The 16,591-nt window shown below is 44.7% G+C and overlaps 1 protein-coding gene across 1 annotated transcript in view; it reads right to left on the reverse strand.

Annotated features, from left to right (window-relative positions):
* The window catches only part of XPO4 (exportin 4), a 471,754-nt gene extending 464,161 nt beyond the window's left edge, over positions 1-7,593 (reverse strand). Inside the window, exon 1 of the mRNA XM_078657083.1 lies at positions 7,412-7,593. Coding sequence (XP_078513209.1) covers positions 7,412-7,480 — 69 coding nt within the window. The 5' untranslated portion in view covers positions 7,481-7,593. The remainder of the gene's footprint in view (positions 1-7,411) is intronic.
* Between the last annotated feature and the right edge of the window lie 8,998 nt (positions 7,594-16,591).

Below are 16,591 nucleotides of genomic sequence, written 5' to 3' on the forward strand. Positions count from 1 at the left end.
GTCACAAAGTTCTAAAAGCAAAGATGAGGGAAGCGGTTTTACCCCTTAAGGTGTTAAAGTGGCCCTTAAACGACACGGTCACCAAATGTGATTCCTCTGTATTTGTAGTACCTGAAACTGAACTCTGACAAAACTGAGGTCCTCATCCTCGGCTCCACCCCCTCCACCTGGGACGACTCCTGGTGGCTGGCCACGCTGGGAGCTGCACCGACACCCACCGACCACACACGCAACCTGGGGTTCATCCTGGACTCAACACTCTCCATGACCCAGCAAGTCAACGCCGTCTCCTCCTCCTGCTTCAACGCGCTCCGCATGCATAGCAAGATCCACAGATGGATCCCCACAGGAACCAAAAGAACGGTCACCCAAGCACTCGTCAGCAGCAGGTTGGACTACAGCAACGCCCTCTACGTGGAAAGCGCGGCCAAACTCCAGAGAAGACTTCAACGCATAAAGAATGCCTCTGCTTGCCTCATCCTCGACATCCTCCGTCACAGCCACATCACCGCCCACCTGAGAGACTTGCAGTGGCTCCCCGTCAACAAGAGGTTCACCTATAAGCTCCTCACCCACGCTCACAAAGCACTCCACAACGCTGGACCAGTATACCTCAACAAACTACTCACCTTTGACACCCCGAACTGCCAGCTCCACTCCGCTGACCTCACCCTCGCCCCTCACATTCACCGAACGACCTCCGGCGGCAGATCATTCTCCCACCTCGCCGCCGAGACATGGAACACCCTCCCCATCCACCTGCGACAGACCCCGGACCTACTGACCTTCAGAAGACTTCTCAAGACCTGGCTGTTGGATCAGTAGCAGCACTCCTCCCCCCCCCCTTTAGCAGCTTGAGACCCTCACGGGTGAGTAGTGCGCTCTATAGATGCATTGATTGATTGACTAATTCAATTGCCATTCCACTTACTTTCCATACCAATCTCTACAGCTCGACACCTTTCACTCAGCTGAATTACTTGGCTTCGAGTTAAAACCTTCTCTCCCTGGTAGGAGTAAAATGTTATACCCACTCCACCCCCGTAGGACCTGCCACTAACTTTGTTCACTCCTTGATCGAATTGATGTCACCCCTCCTACTATTCTACCCTCATTTTTAGGTCTTGCGACCTGTCAATGCGCATGCGCATTGAGCAGAGCGAGACTATAGGGGCTTAAACAGATTTTAACTAACTGGCGATTTGATGCTGTGCCCGTGCGCTTTTAGGTCAATGCGCAAGCGCATTGACCTAAAATGCGCGTGCACAGCATCAAATCGTCAGCCATCTGTTGCCCAGCTTGGTGCCGCTCCTCCCCCTGCGGCATCAAAGTCTTTCACGGCCGGCCGGCCGTGCTTTCAGTTGGCTGCTCCACCCCCTGCGGCATCAAAGGCTTTCACGGCCGGCCGGCCGTGCTTTCAGTTTCACGAACGCTGCATTGTTTTCACGGCCGGCCTCGACTCGCATTTCTCCTTCCTTCGTGCCCAGCGCTGCCATGTTTTTTTTTGCATGCCTGAAAAAAATAAAAACTTTGTCTTACTTGCCCAATATTTGTTTTTAATCTATTACTGTTGTCCACATAAATATAAGGTAGCTAGAATTGAAGATGAAACAAAGGGGTCTTTTAAAGTCTTCTGATTTTAGCGGACAGCTTAGGTTCTCTTATGTTTATTTAGGACTACATGTTTAAAGCCAGAAGAAAGACGGTGTGCATTTCTTGGACATTTGCTGTCAGTTCTTTATCGTGATTTTAAGCTTACATGCCCAGCTGTTGCCTATGCTGTGTGTGGGCGTTCCTCAGCCGCTACTTGTACACATTGATGCAGGAAGCATTTTTTAGGTCTCACCAGACAGCATAAGCTGCCTGGTTGTGGAGGATCTATTTTAGGCTTGCCAAAAAAAGTACAATTGCCCTATAACCAGTCCATTGCTTACCATTAGTTGACTTTGTCACTCATTTGCTTGCTTCTTATTAGATGGCATGCTTTCTTGTTTCTCTAGCATCTAGAGTATATTTTGTTTACTATGCTTTTAATTGGCTGTCTTGTGCCCTTCCATTGCTCGCTCTCAGAACATTTGTTTAAGCACTCCTTAAAAGTGCAAGTTTACGTTCTCACTCATGTACCCCTGTCGGATAGCTGTTCTTTGTTGCTCAGTCCCTCATGTGTTGCTCACTGTGTTTCTCTTCTGTGCGACTTCCATGCTACTCTGTGGACCGCTTCTTTGGGTGCTTCTCTCATACTCCTGTGTTGCTTTGTCCCCTGTGTGCTTACTTTCCTCTTCTCACTCCACCCACACCGTTTCTGTCCTACCCCTTGCAGAGTTGCAGTCCTTAGTTATTTAACAGTTTTTAGAGTACCCAGCTCTTCTGTTTTCCTGTCGTGCCACTCCACATTAAGCACTTTAAGATCTGCTTGTTAGCACCATTGAATAATTTTTTGTATTCCTACGTGGTGTCCACCATTTTGGGTTGGTAAATCAAACTAGCATTGAAAATGCAATAGGTCTCTTCTTTTATTAGTTAAAGCTATTTGCTTTGCTGTACAATACCATTAGCAAAACAAATTGTTTTAACTTAATCAAAGGCGAGACCTATTGCATTTTCAATGCTTGTTTATCCTAGGGGACTTTAACATTAGGATAGATGACATCTCAGATGCTTCAGCTTTGATGAAGGCAGTTGGTCTGACATAACTGGTCACCGGCTCAAACCAAAAATACTGTTATAACACTGACCTTATTTTTACCTCATTTAAGTTGATTACTATTGATATACTACTACCTCAGAATTGGATTGATCATTTTCTTATCCTTTCATATTTTTGATTCTTCACAGTTCACGTCTCTTCTGACTAAAACCATCTAGGGGCCCACAAAGTCACCTTCCACCTGCCTTTTCATGGCGGGGACCACCAGTTAAGGGCAGAGGGAAAGCGACCTTGTAATCCCTACAGTGGTGCCGGAGTTGAAGCCGCCCCTATTGTAGGGATTACTGTCCTTCGACGGTCGGGCAGGCCTGCAGGGACTGATGGCAGTAGGACCGCCATCACCGCCAGCGGCTGTTCCACAAGAATCGTAATCAGGCCCCAAGTCTGAATTAAGAAGAGTTCAAAAAAGTTATAATGCCTGCATATATGCTGCAAAAGCGGATTATACTAGTACAAAACTCAATGCTTTAAACATCTTTTTTCTGTAGTCCAGATTCCAGCAAAAACATCGTAAACCTTCAATGCAGTCGAACATTCCCAAAAGCGCATGACTCCCTCTCACTTTATTTTGAGGAAAAAGTTGCAAATATAGTTACAAATCTCACGGCCCCGGCAAATCTGATCAATTTAGATCATAAGATGACCCCATTCAACATGGAGTGGAGATGGACAGCCTTACTAATTCCTTAACCTCAGGCTCACCCTTGGATCCTCTACCCCTCAAGCTTTGGAAACTGGTATCAAATCATGTAACGCCTTGTCTCCAATCTGTTTGTAATCTTTCATTATCTACAGGTGCAGGGCCATTTGACTGGAAAAAAGCCATGATGGCTAGTCTCTTGAAAAGACCCTCAGCGGACCCCTAGGTATGTAATTGTTTTTGACCTCTCTCAGTAAAAATTTGGGAAAAATGTGTCAGACTTCATTCTAATTTTCTCAAAGATCACAACCTAGGTGATCTGGCACAATCTAGCTTTCGGCCAGTTCCTGGCACGGAATCTGCTTTGATAGCCAAGTTATATGGTCTTCGAATAGCAGTGGAAAAAGGTAATTTTGTAGCCTTGGTGCTAGTAGACTGGTCTGCTGCATATGATACAGGCAATCATAACATCGAATTTCTAGGCTACGGGTAGTCTGTATTCGTGGTGTGGCCCTCAAGTTGTATTCATCCTATTTGGCTGGCAGAACACTAGCGATAGACCATATCCTTTTGTATCTAGGTTCAGAGAAGCAGGGCAGGGAGTCCCTCAGAACTCTTCCTTAAGTCCGACTGTTTAACATCTGTCTGAGACCTCTAGCAAAATTCAATGGAAACAAAATGGAAATGTTCCACTGCCCCGTCCACTAGCCCCCTCTTCCTGTATCGGTCAGTTTCTGTCCTCTACCTAGCAACTCCGCCATGGCTGCATCACCAGTGGTTCATAACCTGGAGGTTTATATGAATGTAGATTTGTCCCTTTCTACTCGAGGGAGCAAACACTCTTCTACACATCTATATCTTTTAAGAACGCTATGCAAAACATTACTGTTTCTCATCTCAAAATCGACCGCAAGTGGTCCAGTCACTTATTTTGATTTATCTGGACTATTGTAGTGCTCTGATGTTCGGGGCTCCTGACTATATTGTCAAACAGATGATTTGGATTCAGACAGCTGCTGCCAAGCATGCTCCATCCAGTCTTTGCTTTTCTTCTTCAGCAATGCTGGATGAATTGCACTGTCTTCCTCTCTCCAAGAGGATTCAGTGTAAGTCTTTGCGTATAGCACACTGAGCATTACATCAGTCCGGTCCTAGTTTTTTTTACAATCAAGATTTTGTTGTTACAGACCTTCTCATCCACTGTGCTCTGCACACCGACATGCTTATTGTTCCTCAAGTGAAAAGATGCCAACCTGGCGGACATTCTTTCTCGGTGCAGGCTGCAAAGTTATGGGGCTCTGTCTAAACAATTACACCAACTTGACTAACTCCTGACGTTTAGTAAATTCCTTAAACTTGCCTTTATACACTTTAATAAATTCTGCTTTTGTTTGCCACTGTTTAATCAGTTTTTTACTACCCTGTCTAAGCGCCAGGACACCTCTGGATAAGAGTAGCGTTCTACAAGTGTAAATAATAATAATTATAAAATAATCATCACCACTATACATGGGAAGCACTTGGACATTCTCAGGAGCATTGTTCATGCATGCCGACATAAAACCTTTCAAATAAAACAAACAAGAATGGGTGCATGGAAAGTGCATATTCAATAGTAGCTAGCATGGGCTGCGGAACCAGAGAGCTAGTGATAATTTAGAAAGAGGAGGTATTAGGAGAAGAATTTTAGCTCTTTTGGACAGACAGGAATGTGATACCAGTCTCAATCAAGGGGGAAGTTTGTTCCAGGTGGCGGGAGCAAGCCAAGAGAACTGCCTCACGACAGCACTACTTATTATTGTAAGATATAACTAAGAAACTTAACCATTAACTTGAACAGAAAGCCGTTTCTATGGACATCAAACAAGAAATTGTAAGCCGGTCCTGTCAAAGAAAGGGGGACGGGAGAAGCACAGTTGTTGCGCCAATGGTCCTCTCCAGTCTCCTCACCCCAATTTGATTCTGGAGATGGAGTAAGCATTAAATCAGTCACAAACCTTTCTTAGCACTCACGTTTTGCTAAACAACTATTAACAGGGGGTTAGATACAATAAACACTACCCTGGTTTGTGCCACAGATTACACTTTGAAGCACTAGATGTATTCTCAAAAGCTATCCGTGTGCTATTTAACATCTGTGCAGCCCACAACAGCTGATCATGAAATCCACTTAAATCAGCTTGATGTCTAGATTGGCATAACAGGAGTTTTTCGACTTTGGTCTTAATGGCCCTACTTATCTGCAAATCCAGTCCAACTACGCCATACCTTTTGCAAAAAATGGACTGAAACGTTCCCAGAAGCTGTGATATCCAGCTACCTCATCAAGTAAACATAGCCAGTTCCAGAGATCACCTCCAAACAAAGTTACAATTGATAAGCACGCTGGCGACCAGAAATCCACTTCTGTGTGACAAAGTCAAACAAGAAGCAGAAACATTACTGAGTTTCTGAAGAACTTCAAAGTCGTCATAAATAGGTCACAATCAGAAACAGATGGGGATCCAAATGGCAGGAAACTAGATCAGACATTTTGCTTTTGTACCGGTCACAGAAATTTGGAGATTATGTTCTCAACTCAAAAAGCAAAATAAAACTGGGATCATAGCCGACAATTTCCCCTCTGACATATTTCTTAAGCAGTAGGCAATACCCTTGCTTTAAAAAAAAAAAAAAAAGAAAGAGCAAGCTACTGCCCATGCCACCATTTCCAATTCTTGACTCGTTGTACTCATTCAACACCATCTTTGCCTGGTCCAGGTTGCCATATAGATTTCTGAGCCTTCTTGGTTTACTCCCATCTTTCTTGCATTTCACACACTGAGCATCCTGCTACCCTTGTGGCCACACTGGTGCTGTATAGCTGCCTATATGTTTAGACCTTATTATAATTAAATATTACCCATGTAGCTGTCACATCCCCTCACCTATCACACCAACAGGCACAATAACCGCACCTCTGTGGTCAACACACACAACAAGAAAACAGATTCTATAGGCTTAAAACAAAAATCTCACCCTTCCAAACACACACCGTACATGGTACCAGCTTGCTATCCGTGTGGTAAGTACTACAACACACCCAAAATGTTGTAGTAACGCTATACAAATGCTACAATACAACTAACAGTTCTATCCAAAGAGTGAATAAGAGAACCTGATACATTTTATTTGAAATACACCTGTTGAATTATTTTTAGCTTATCCCACTTTGTAAGACATTTACCTGTGGCAAATTTAGGGTACACAAATACTGTTATCACCCTGCCCAGAGTGGGTCTTTCCTCCAACAGATCCCACAGCAAAAGAAAGCTTAAAGTTCCCACATGAAGGTCAGATGGATACAAAGTATGTGGCAGCCTTTAGGACCAGGAACCCCCATCCACATTTCCATCCAGAGCGCCAACAGCTCCTGCAGACTGAGTGAAGGGGTGTACAGGATTAGAACATTTATGTATGCGTGGACTGAGGGTTGAGTATCATGCCAACATCTGGCAAAAGCATGGGGGAAGAATGTTAGGCTGAAAGCGATTGATTTGAAGCCCAACGGTATCCATGAATTGAGTGACTGTTTCGGGGGCAGGGGGGCAGAAGTAATACCACTTGAGACTTGCCAAAGCTTTGGCAAAAACGTGCTTCTCAATACTAATCATGGGGCAGAGACACTAATGACCCAGTAATAGCGATTTGCTGTAAGAGTCAATGAATGAACACATTGTCTGTACTGTTACACATGGGGTAATTGTCTCATAAGAGGAACATACAACTCTGCTGAGGAGGCAGCGCATAGAAGCTCTGCAGTTGTGGAAGCACTGTCCCAAGCGCCTATACACCAACACCCCGGAAGGTGGACTTTTTGAAGGGAAAAGGCGGAAGCAGAACATTACTACACTAACACATGGTCACTGACCAGATCCTCCTGGAGGGGGTAAATGGACCCTGGCCTGGAGGGTCTATCTGTCTCCCTGATAGGTTACCTACAGGTCTCCCTGCCCCTGCATTCGCTGTGTCGCGCTGCCCCCGCCTTCCTCCCATCCCCGTGTTTGTCGCAGCCTACTCCTCACCATGAGGACTTTGGCCGCGGTCTCCAGCTGGGCGATCACTTCTGCAGCGCCCGCCACCGCCGCCATCATGGTCCGGGCTCAGTGACGCGCCGCCTCGCCATGCTGCATCATGGGATAAGGCGCCGCTCCGCAGAGCTAGGGAGGGCCAGGCAGCACACACTGCAGCCGAGGGGCCCGCCGCCGGGTAAAGGGGAGGGGCCGGGGAGGAAGGGGCGGGCCCCGAAAAGGGCGTGGCTGAAGGGAGTGGGTTGGAAGGGGCGTACATAACTGAGAAAGAGGCGGGGCTTTTAGAGTAAGGGAAGACTTTACAGCGGAAAGGGAGGAGCCTCACAGGGAAGAGGTGGAGTCGACGTGGGCAAGAGGCGGGGTTTGGAAGTTATGGGTGGGACTGTGTGAGAGGCGGGCAAGGTTTTACTTAAAACGACCTGTCCCCAAATACAGTAGACTCGCGGGAGTATTTTTAATTATTTTATTTATGCGTTTTTATATAGCGCGGACTTTACCCGAAGGAGTCAGAGCGCTTCACAATAGGAACAGTAGTGAAACATGAGGAAAAATTACAAGTGAGCATGCTACAAAAGCAAACGTTACGTTACATAAGGCAATAGTGACAATTGTGCATGTGTCAAGAGCAAACAAAATACAAGAGGTAGCAAACGATACGTTACAAGAGGAAAAAAGTGACGTGTGTATGTTACAAAAGCGTACAAAGTACAAATAGAGGTATAATACTGCACTAAATGGCAGGTACTCAGAACACAAGAACAAACGTTACGTTACATGAGGCTATGGTGGCAATTTAAGCATGTAACAAAAGCTAATAAAATACAAGAGGTAACAAACGATACAATACAAGAGGGCCAAGTAATTGGGTTAGGGGAATGCAAACTTGGTTTAGGGGATGCAAGAGGGTACTAGGCATCGTGTTTTAATACTAACTGTCTTGAAGTAGCAGGGGAGAAGGTAGTGTCTGACACGCTTTCAAAGTCAGGCCTAGCCAATATCTAAATGTGTACTTGGCCGCCTAAAGTAGGACCTGGGGGTAGATGCATTCAGTACAGCTGGAGCTGTAATACCAGGACCCATGAATCTGAGTGGCCCATGGCACCCTCATTAAAACAGTTTTTACAGTACAATCGAGAACATTTTCGTTTGGGCCCATGACACTCTTGCTGTGCTACCGAGTTGGACATTGGATAGCTGCCAAGTTCTCAGATTGCTTATGTGTGATATTCTCATGGTTTCAATGTACTTATGAGTGACATTGAACTGTCATAAGTGTGACACTTAGAGTGAGACTTTTTTGCGAGTAAAACCAAGCAATAAAATGCATTGAAAGAGCTAAATATCAGAAATGACATCCTTTTGAGCAATGAGAAGCTCTAAAAATATCTTGAAACAAATGCAAAACTCCTGAATTTTGAATAATGAGTGTAAAAGCATTAAGGTAACCATGTAGGTCCTGCTTACATTTCACATGCTTTTCTTAATCTTGCATTCCCTATGTGTGTTTGCTTTTTCCAGGATGTTTATTTTTTTTTGTTTCAGGCAGCACATTACTCTTGTCTAGCGCATAATTTGAATTCAGTCTCATCCAGGTGTTTATAGCCGGGCACAATTGGGTTGTAGCTGAAGGCAGTGCGAGTTTCTCTCAATGTGGCCATATGGTGTTCAGTCGGGGAGAGGATGTGGCACTATGGCCAGAGCTGCTGAATTTGGAACTGGGCAACTAGGTTCAGCCTTCATGACCGGTCCACCAGACCACTCTCCAGAGGGAGCACATTCCCATGCTAGACCTTAGAAGGCCCAGCTAGAGCTTAGAAGTCCTTGTGTGTTAACGGTGGCAAATGTGGGTTAATTGGAAGGCCTGCCCACCACAATCCATACTGAAGTTCACCTCCAGTCTTTCGGGCAGGCCTACGAAGCAGCACACCCTAGACCGACAGTGACTTTCACAGATGTCACAGGACTCTTGCAGCCAGTCCGCCTCACCCATTGCTACCTCCATTGGTCTTGTTTCAGCAGTTGTAGTGCAACTCAACAGGGATCAGCAATGCACAATTTGCACGCACACCAAACTAAGTTTGCAAACTTCGCAATCTCTCTGCTTCATGCACATGTACTTTTAACACGTGCCGCCTGCTTTGGGGCCACTGGAATTATGCTGTAATGGAGGACAAAATTATGTCACAGTGTTGACTAAATTATGCAGCAAAAAAAGGCTGCAGCATAATGCGGTACATTTTCTGATACTATATTATTTTGACATTTGTACACATACTAACAGTCTATGCAAAGATTTTGCCTCATTAGTACCAGTGTAATATGCAAATGCAGCAGTGAGAAAGGTGACCAGTCAACCTTTGAAAAGGGTCCTCCACTTCACAGTAACACAAGTCACATTTTTTGTAACATTTGATCCGTTTGAGCCACAAACATTTTTTGAGTTAAAATCGTCAGATTATGTAGCTGATGATGTATTATGGGGCAAATATGGCAGAGCCATAATTATGTGGAAAACATTTGCAAGCAAGATAGGATATTTTGCCATTCTCGCTTGAACTGCTCTTATCAAAAAAGGGAGGAGAAGTGCTGATGACAGAAACTGCATGGCTTGGAGACAAATGGCTTGTGATTCCACTTTTAAGCGTATCTGGGACATCCTGTTATTTGGAAACATATCTCACTTTGTGAATATATTTTAGTGTCAATTACACATATTAAACCTTAAATAAACGTGTGTATCCATTGGTTGAATTAAATAACTCAATAAGATGTAACTGGTCAGTGAAATGCCTAACAAATACTAAACATTGGGATATTTTGCTCTTTCTGGCCACCCCTCTGACTCCGCCCACAAGCCCTATGTTCAGGATATCCTCACCCTCTGATTCTCTGCCCACAGTTCCCCTACTTTTTTCCCCACTTCGACCACTGTGTTACTAACCTTCAGCCTCTTTCTAAGATGACTGCAATATAAAACAATTGTGGCAACATCATTCATCGCAATTAAGACACACTACGAGGAAGTTCACTGGGGGCTTGTTGATCCACATCCTTAGTATTACAAGACATAATAATGGATTGACACCATTTAATAGGCACAGAGTAAGTTGTAGAGACCAGTGTGTATCAAAATATAAGGACATTAACAATAACTTGCCTCTGGTTTTCAGTAACATATATCTAAAACTGGAAGGAAAGCCTAGTATGTTAATGCACATGCTGCAGAGTGAGTGAACATCAGTGCAGAGAGAGTGCATAACTCACCTGACTAAACTGTGCCACTAGAAGTGTCTAGGGAGTTTTTCTGCGTGTGTCTGCCATGATAGGTACTTGCCCTGAGTGTCTTCCGAGTTCTTATGTTGGGCTGGGCAGATGGGCCACCAGGCAGCAGCAGTAGACACTGCTGATTTATGTAAGTAGAACAGCTGTGGACGGTCCAGTCCTGAGCTGTCAGAAACCTCACCTGCGTCTGACAGCCAGACCAGTGAGCAACTATTCCCCGCCAGGCCTGTACTGGGACAAAAAATAAGTCCGGCACCAAAATAAAAGTGGCCCCCATTAGCAAATCAGACAGCTAAAAGAGTGACCCACATTTGCAAGTAGGGGCAATTTTGAACTTATCAAGGCACGCTATATAGGTGATTTTTATGATATTGGAAACTGGAGAATTTATGCTTAGTACTGCACAAGTTGTGTGGTAATACAATGGAAATCAACAGTAAAATCTAGCATGCCAGATTCATCAGACTGACAAACAGCCTAAAAATCAGCCCACTTTTTGGCCTGTCACACATACCCTTCGGGGACAGTAATGGCAGTGGGAGAGGCAAGGAAAAGAAAGCTCTTAGCTGCCGCCTGCCACTTCACATGATGTAGGTGTTTTACAAGGTATGGACAACTGCAAATTTTAAGGATACTTCAGTCAAGCTTTGTTGTATTATCTGAAAATCACCAGTAAAACCTAGAGCACCAGACAAAACAGGTCTACAAATAGCCAAAAGAAATAACTCGGCACACTGACCTGCACAGCTACCCCTCAGGACTGTACGGCACATGCAGCAGCAGTACGGCAATAAAAAAGGAAGCTCCTGCTCACCATATCATACGCTCTATAGATGCTTTGCAAGGTATGGGAGCTGTTGATTCTGCATTTAATCCTGCGGCGGCAAGAATTGTAAAGCAGAGAACTCAGCAATAAGTAAAACACAATGCACCAGATCCAGCGTGCCCACAAACATCCAAAACAAATCAGCCTACATTGGAACCTGTCACACATAGCCTTTGGGGACATTATGGGCAGCAGGCGAAGCAAGGAAAAAGAAAGCTGCTTTCCACCACTTCATACATTGTGTAAGTGATTTGCAGCAATCAGTCAGTTCATTTGAGGTTGCTGCCAGCAAGGACTGCTGTGCAGCTTTGTTGTAATACTGGGGAAATCACCACAAAAACCCGGTGCACAAGACGCAATAGGCCTACAAAACAGCCAAAGCAAAAAATTTAGGCCAAACACTGCACACTTACCCCTCAATACTGTACTGCTCAGGTTGCTGGCACAGCAATGAAAAAGAAAGCTGTAGTCCACCACCTCAATGTCAGTGGCCAATCAACACACTGCATTGTTGCAGCTATGCCTGTTTACAACTCACACTGACAGGCATGTGGTATGCTTGAGGGAGAGGCCAGGCACACTTGAACCCTTCCAGGTAGGTCACTTCCCCTCCGCACAGCACCGCCTGTGCCCGTTCTCTCCCTCGCTGCCCCCGTGTCTCTTTGCCCGGTTTCCCTTCTGCTCCCCTCGCTGCCCCCGTGTCTCTCTGCCCGGTTTTTCCTTCTGCTCCCCTCGTGGCCCCGTGTCTCTCTGCTTGTTTTTTCCTTCTGTTGCTTAGCTGCCCCTGCATGTCTGTGACCTTTCTGCCTTCTGTGCCACTCGTTTCCCCCCGTTTTTTGTGACCTTTCTGCCCTTTCTTGTGACCTTTTGCCCTCTGTGCCACTCGTTTCCCCCGTTTTTTGTGACCTTTTCTGCCCTTTCTTGTGACCTTTGTGCCTCTGTGCCACTCGTTTCCCCCGTTTTTTGTGACCTTTCTGCCCTTTCTTGTGACCTTTGTGCCTCTGTGCCACTTGTTTCCCCCCGTTTTTTGTGACATTTCTGCCCTTTCTTGTGACCTTTGTGCCTCTGTGCCACTCGTTTCCCCCGTTTTTTTGTGACCATCCTGCCCTTTCTTGGGACCTTTGTGCCTCTGTGCCACTCGTTTCCCATCGTTTTTTGTGACCTTTTCTGCCCTTTCTTGGGACCTTTCAGCCTCTGTGCCACTTGTTTCCCCCCGTTTTTTGTGACCTTTTCTGCCCTTTCTTGTGAGCTTTCTGCCTCTGTGCCACTCGTTCCCCCACGTTTTTTATGACCTTATCTGCCTGACGAAGATCAATACAAAATGGTCAGGCGATTTAGTCGATGTCTCTTCAGTAATTTTGCCCGGCGTTAAACGCCTCTAATACCTTACAAAGATTATCAAATAAAGAAGCAGGCGCTGGAGACAGGAAGACAGGAAACACGTTTTATTCCGCGGGAGCAGAACACATCAGATCGGACAACAAGGTATCGTCTCGAGGTGCTCTCTGACAGCCTCTCTGAGACCTGGTCTTTTATACACTGGTTTATGACATGTGACCGTTCTTTATTACAATAAAGACATTGTGAAGTAGTGAAAGATGACATCCTCGGTACCCCCCCCCCCCCCAGTTCCGGCTCATTCCAACACGTGGCTACAGTAGAGGTCCTCACCCCCCATACAACAGGAGGGGGCTATCACGCAGCTGAGTGTTTCGCCGATTCCTTTGGAATGTGTGCGCCTGATCAAATCTCAAGGGGTGGGGAGGTCATGATCAATAGTAGCTCCTTTGAAAAGGGTCGAGTGCATACAGTAGTGGGCAATAAACTGTATCCTCAGGCCAAGGGATTGTAGTGTAGTTCCTATTTTCCCAATAGGCTCTGCGCATTGGAATAGTACCTACAGCAGTAAAGGCCTAGGCCAGACGTTAACTAGGTCTACTACTGTCGATACTAGACTTAATTTTTGGGTTTGCCAGCTAAGCTCAGAGTTCGCTAGAAACTTTCTCGAATGTTCAAGGAAGGATTAACTCCCCTGATTAGACAAGAAGGGATTTAGTTTCTGACAACCATAGAACATGACAACTTTGCTCTCCCCTAATCAAGAGTCAATCTCAAGAGTCGTGTGAGCACAAGGCAATTATTTTACTCAGTCAGTACGTGCATTCTTAGTCTCATCAGAATGTAGAGAAAAGGAAGAGACGGGCGTGTTCAATAAAAAGATGTTATTTATTGATCAGTCTCTTTTCTCGTACAAGAGAAATGGATCGATATTATTGCGATACTTATAGTTAAGTAAAGTGCATACATTAGAAGCAATAGTATAAAATAATACTGTAAAAACATTGATATGGTTTCTGAGCCATATGATGTTTAAAATGATTAAAATATATTTACATACACATATACATTTGACTAAACGTACTCAACTGGTGTTTCTAAATACGCCTACCCCGTGTACCTGACCTAAGTCTAATGCGTGGGCGGGAATAGAAAGTTACAGTTTAAGTTAAGTTTGTTTTTGCCAAGTGAATAACTAAAGAATTCTCTAGGAGGGGTTATTCAGTTCTGTACCTGGAATTTAGGATGAATGAGGAATGGTATCTCTTTCTCTGCTCTCGATATTCCAGGCTGCCTGCGAGGGCTACCCGGAAGCGCCGGTGCTGGGTCTCTCGGCTTGAGATAGCAGCGCGTCTCTCAGCGCGTCAGGAAGGCGGGCTGCTGCCTGCGGGGTCTGCTTCTGCTCTCGGCTTCGGCAAGTGTGGCTGCTCCGTCTTGTCACCACGCGTGTGTTTTGCATAGGGCAAGATCGGCAATATTTATACCTTAAAGGTGCCGGGATTGACGTAAGGATGGACATAGGTACGTCAATAAAGATGTCATACGACTTGCTCGTTAGCACATTCTTTACTAAAGTTCTCTGTGAAATCAAAACAATGGCCGCACGGATTATCCAGGTTGTCATAGGTTTGATTTGTTATGAGAACGTCGTATGCCTTATCAGGGGCTGGAGGAATATCGCTTGTCTAATTAGATCTCAAGCGTTATGACCTAATCAGATAACACGTTCCTGTGCCGTAGTGTGACTGCGTCAGATAACGGTATCTGCATCATGGGGAATTTCTTGCCTCATGGGCTGACTGTTAGTTAACTAGCTAGGTGGTTTAACCAGAATAGGGTCAGGAATAGGGGGATCGATTCAGAACCTATAGAAATACACGACACCCACTCCACGCTAACTATGGTCATATCTACTAATCTATGCATAGTATAACATAGTACAACATACTATAGAGTATAGTGTATACCTTACCACCCCAAAATACATAAATGCATTTTGAAATTTTCAAATATACTGAAAAATTGCAGTCATATATATCGTATGCACTTAAGCTATGAATCAAATGCAAAAGTAAACACGCATTGTTATGCATTATTGTTTGTTGGTATATGAGAAATACACATGAAATGGCTCTTAATATGGCTATACAGAAAAAAAGTCGAAACCATTTCATCACATAAAATATATTGTGAACATACCAGTGGGCAGCTAAAGTCTATATAAAGTCTATAAAGAATCTAAAAAAATAGAAATCTTAGTTCTCTAGGAATAGTTTCTTACTTTAAGCAGAAGATCAGTGTCCCGGGAAAAAATATATAGAAAAATATTTTAGGGGTTTGCTGAAAAAAGTTGCTGTCCGTGAACTGGATTGTAATTGTTCATGTGACTTTATTATTAAAGTTGAAGGCCGAATTCAGGGAACGCCGCGTGCGAGTTTACTCAAAAGTCTCTATTTCTGTTCCGGAGAGAACATCATATCATTCAGGCTTTCGAAAAAACTGTCAACAGCTTCATGGGAAAGTTCCACTAAGTCGGAAATAGGGGTAACCATGCATTCGTGCGCATGATTGTCTCCATTGACATTCTGATTTGCATTGCTGACAGAAGGTCGTACCTGTTCGATGCTGCTTTCATCTTGAACTTCACTACTCTTCAATCGCAGTGGTGAAGATTCCAGGAATGCCGTCATCAGAATTGGCAGCCTTTGAGGGCAGCACAGTGCGTGAACCTTGGTAGGAACCAACAGTGTATCTGCATCCACCGGCGCATCCGATTGTAGCGTCAGACAGGTGTCTAACACGCATTCTTCTCCGCATAGCAGACACCTTAGTACAGGTAAAACACACCTTTGCCACATTGGTCGAAATGATAGAAACCAAGTCATGTTTAGGTCTCTAAGCCGGGAGAGTCCCAGGATTTTTGATATCCGGTCCCGGTATCCAATGGCTAGGATCGTATCTTCCATTGTCGTGAGATTTTGTTCTGTGACATGGGTTGCCATAACGAAAAATAAGGACCAGGAATAGGATTCCTGCAATTAGTCCTAGGATCAGGGGAAGTCCGCCAAAAATCGAATGGACGAAGTCTGGAAAAATACCCAGTATGGCTTTGAATGGTGTTAATGCCATCGAAAATACTGTCTTAAATACCTTTGAGACCCCTGTGGTATCAGAAATATTTAAGATTTCGCTCAGGATTTCCGCGAAATGTACGGGGGAATTGGTTGATAATAATGTATGTATCTCTGCAGTCGTCCTTGCGACTTGTAGATCATACGTTTCTTTAGATGACGTGAGCCTTGTAGGCGTCTGAAGAAGCACTGTTTTCATTCTGCTTAAAGTGTCTATTCGAATAGAAGTAATTTTCAGACCGGGCCATGCCCTTGCCTCCCTGTCTGGAAAGGAGCTGGGGAACAAAGAACGTCCACAGCACTTGACCTTCGCCGTCGTAGTGACGAGATAAGGAGTCCCGGGCATAAGACTACAGCATCTGCGGTCTACAATAAGAATGTAACTCCCATTATAGAGTCTTTGAAAGAATGGTTCTATTTCAGTTGCAGGTGCGCCTTGCTGGTGACATGAAAGGTTGTATGAATTCCCTTCACAGGCTCCGTGCAAACTAATACCGTTACACAGAAGCGTGCCGCTCAGTGACATAGCACAATTGTTGCCACTAAGAAACACTTTCTGTCCTTTGTTACTGACACATGCATGTGAATAGGGCAGGT

This window comes from Lissotriton helveticus, chromosome 8 (genome assembly GCF_964261635.1).
Source record: "Lissotriton helveticus chromosome 8, aLisHel1.1, whole genome shotgun sequence".
In the NCBI taxonomy this organism is placed as follows: Eukaryota; Metazoa; Chordata; class Amphibia; order Caudata; family Salamandridae; genus Lissotriton; species Lissotriton helveticus.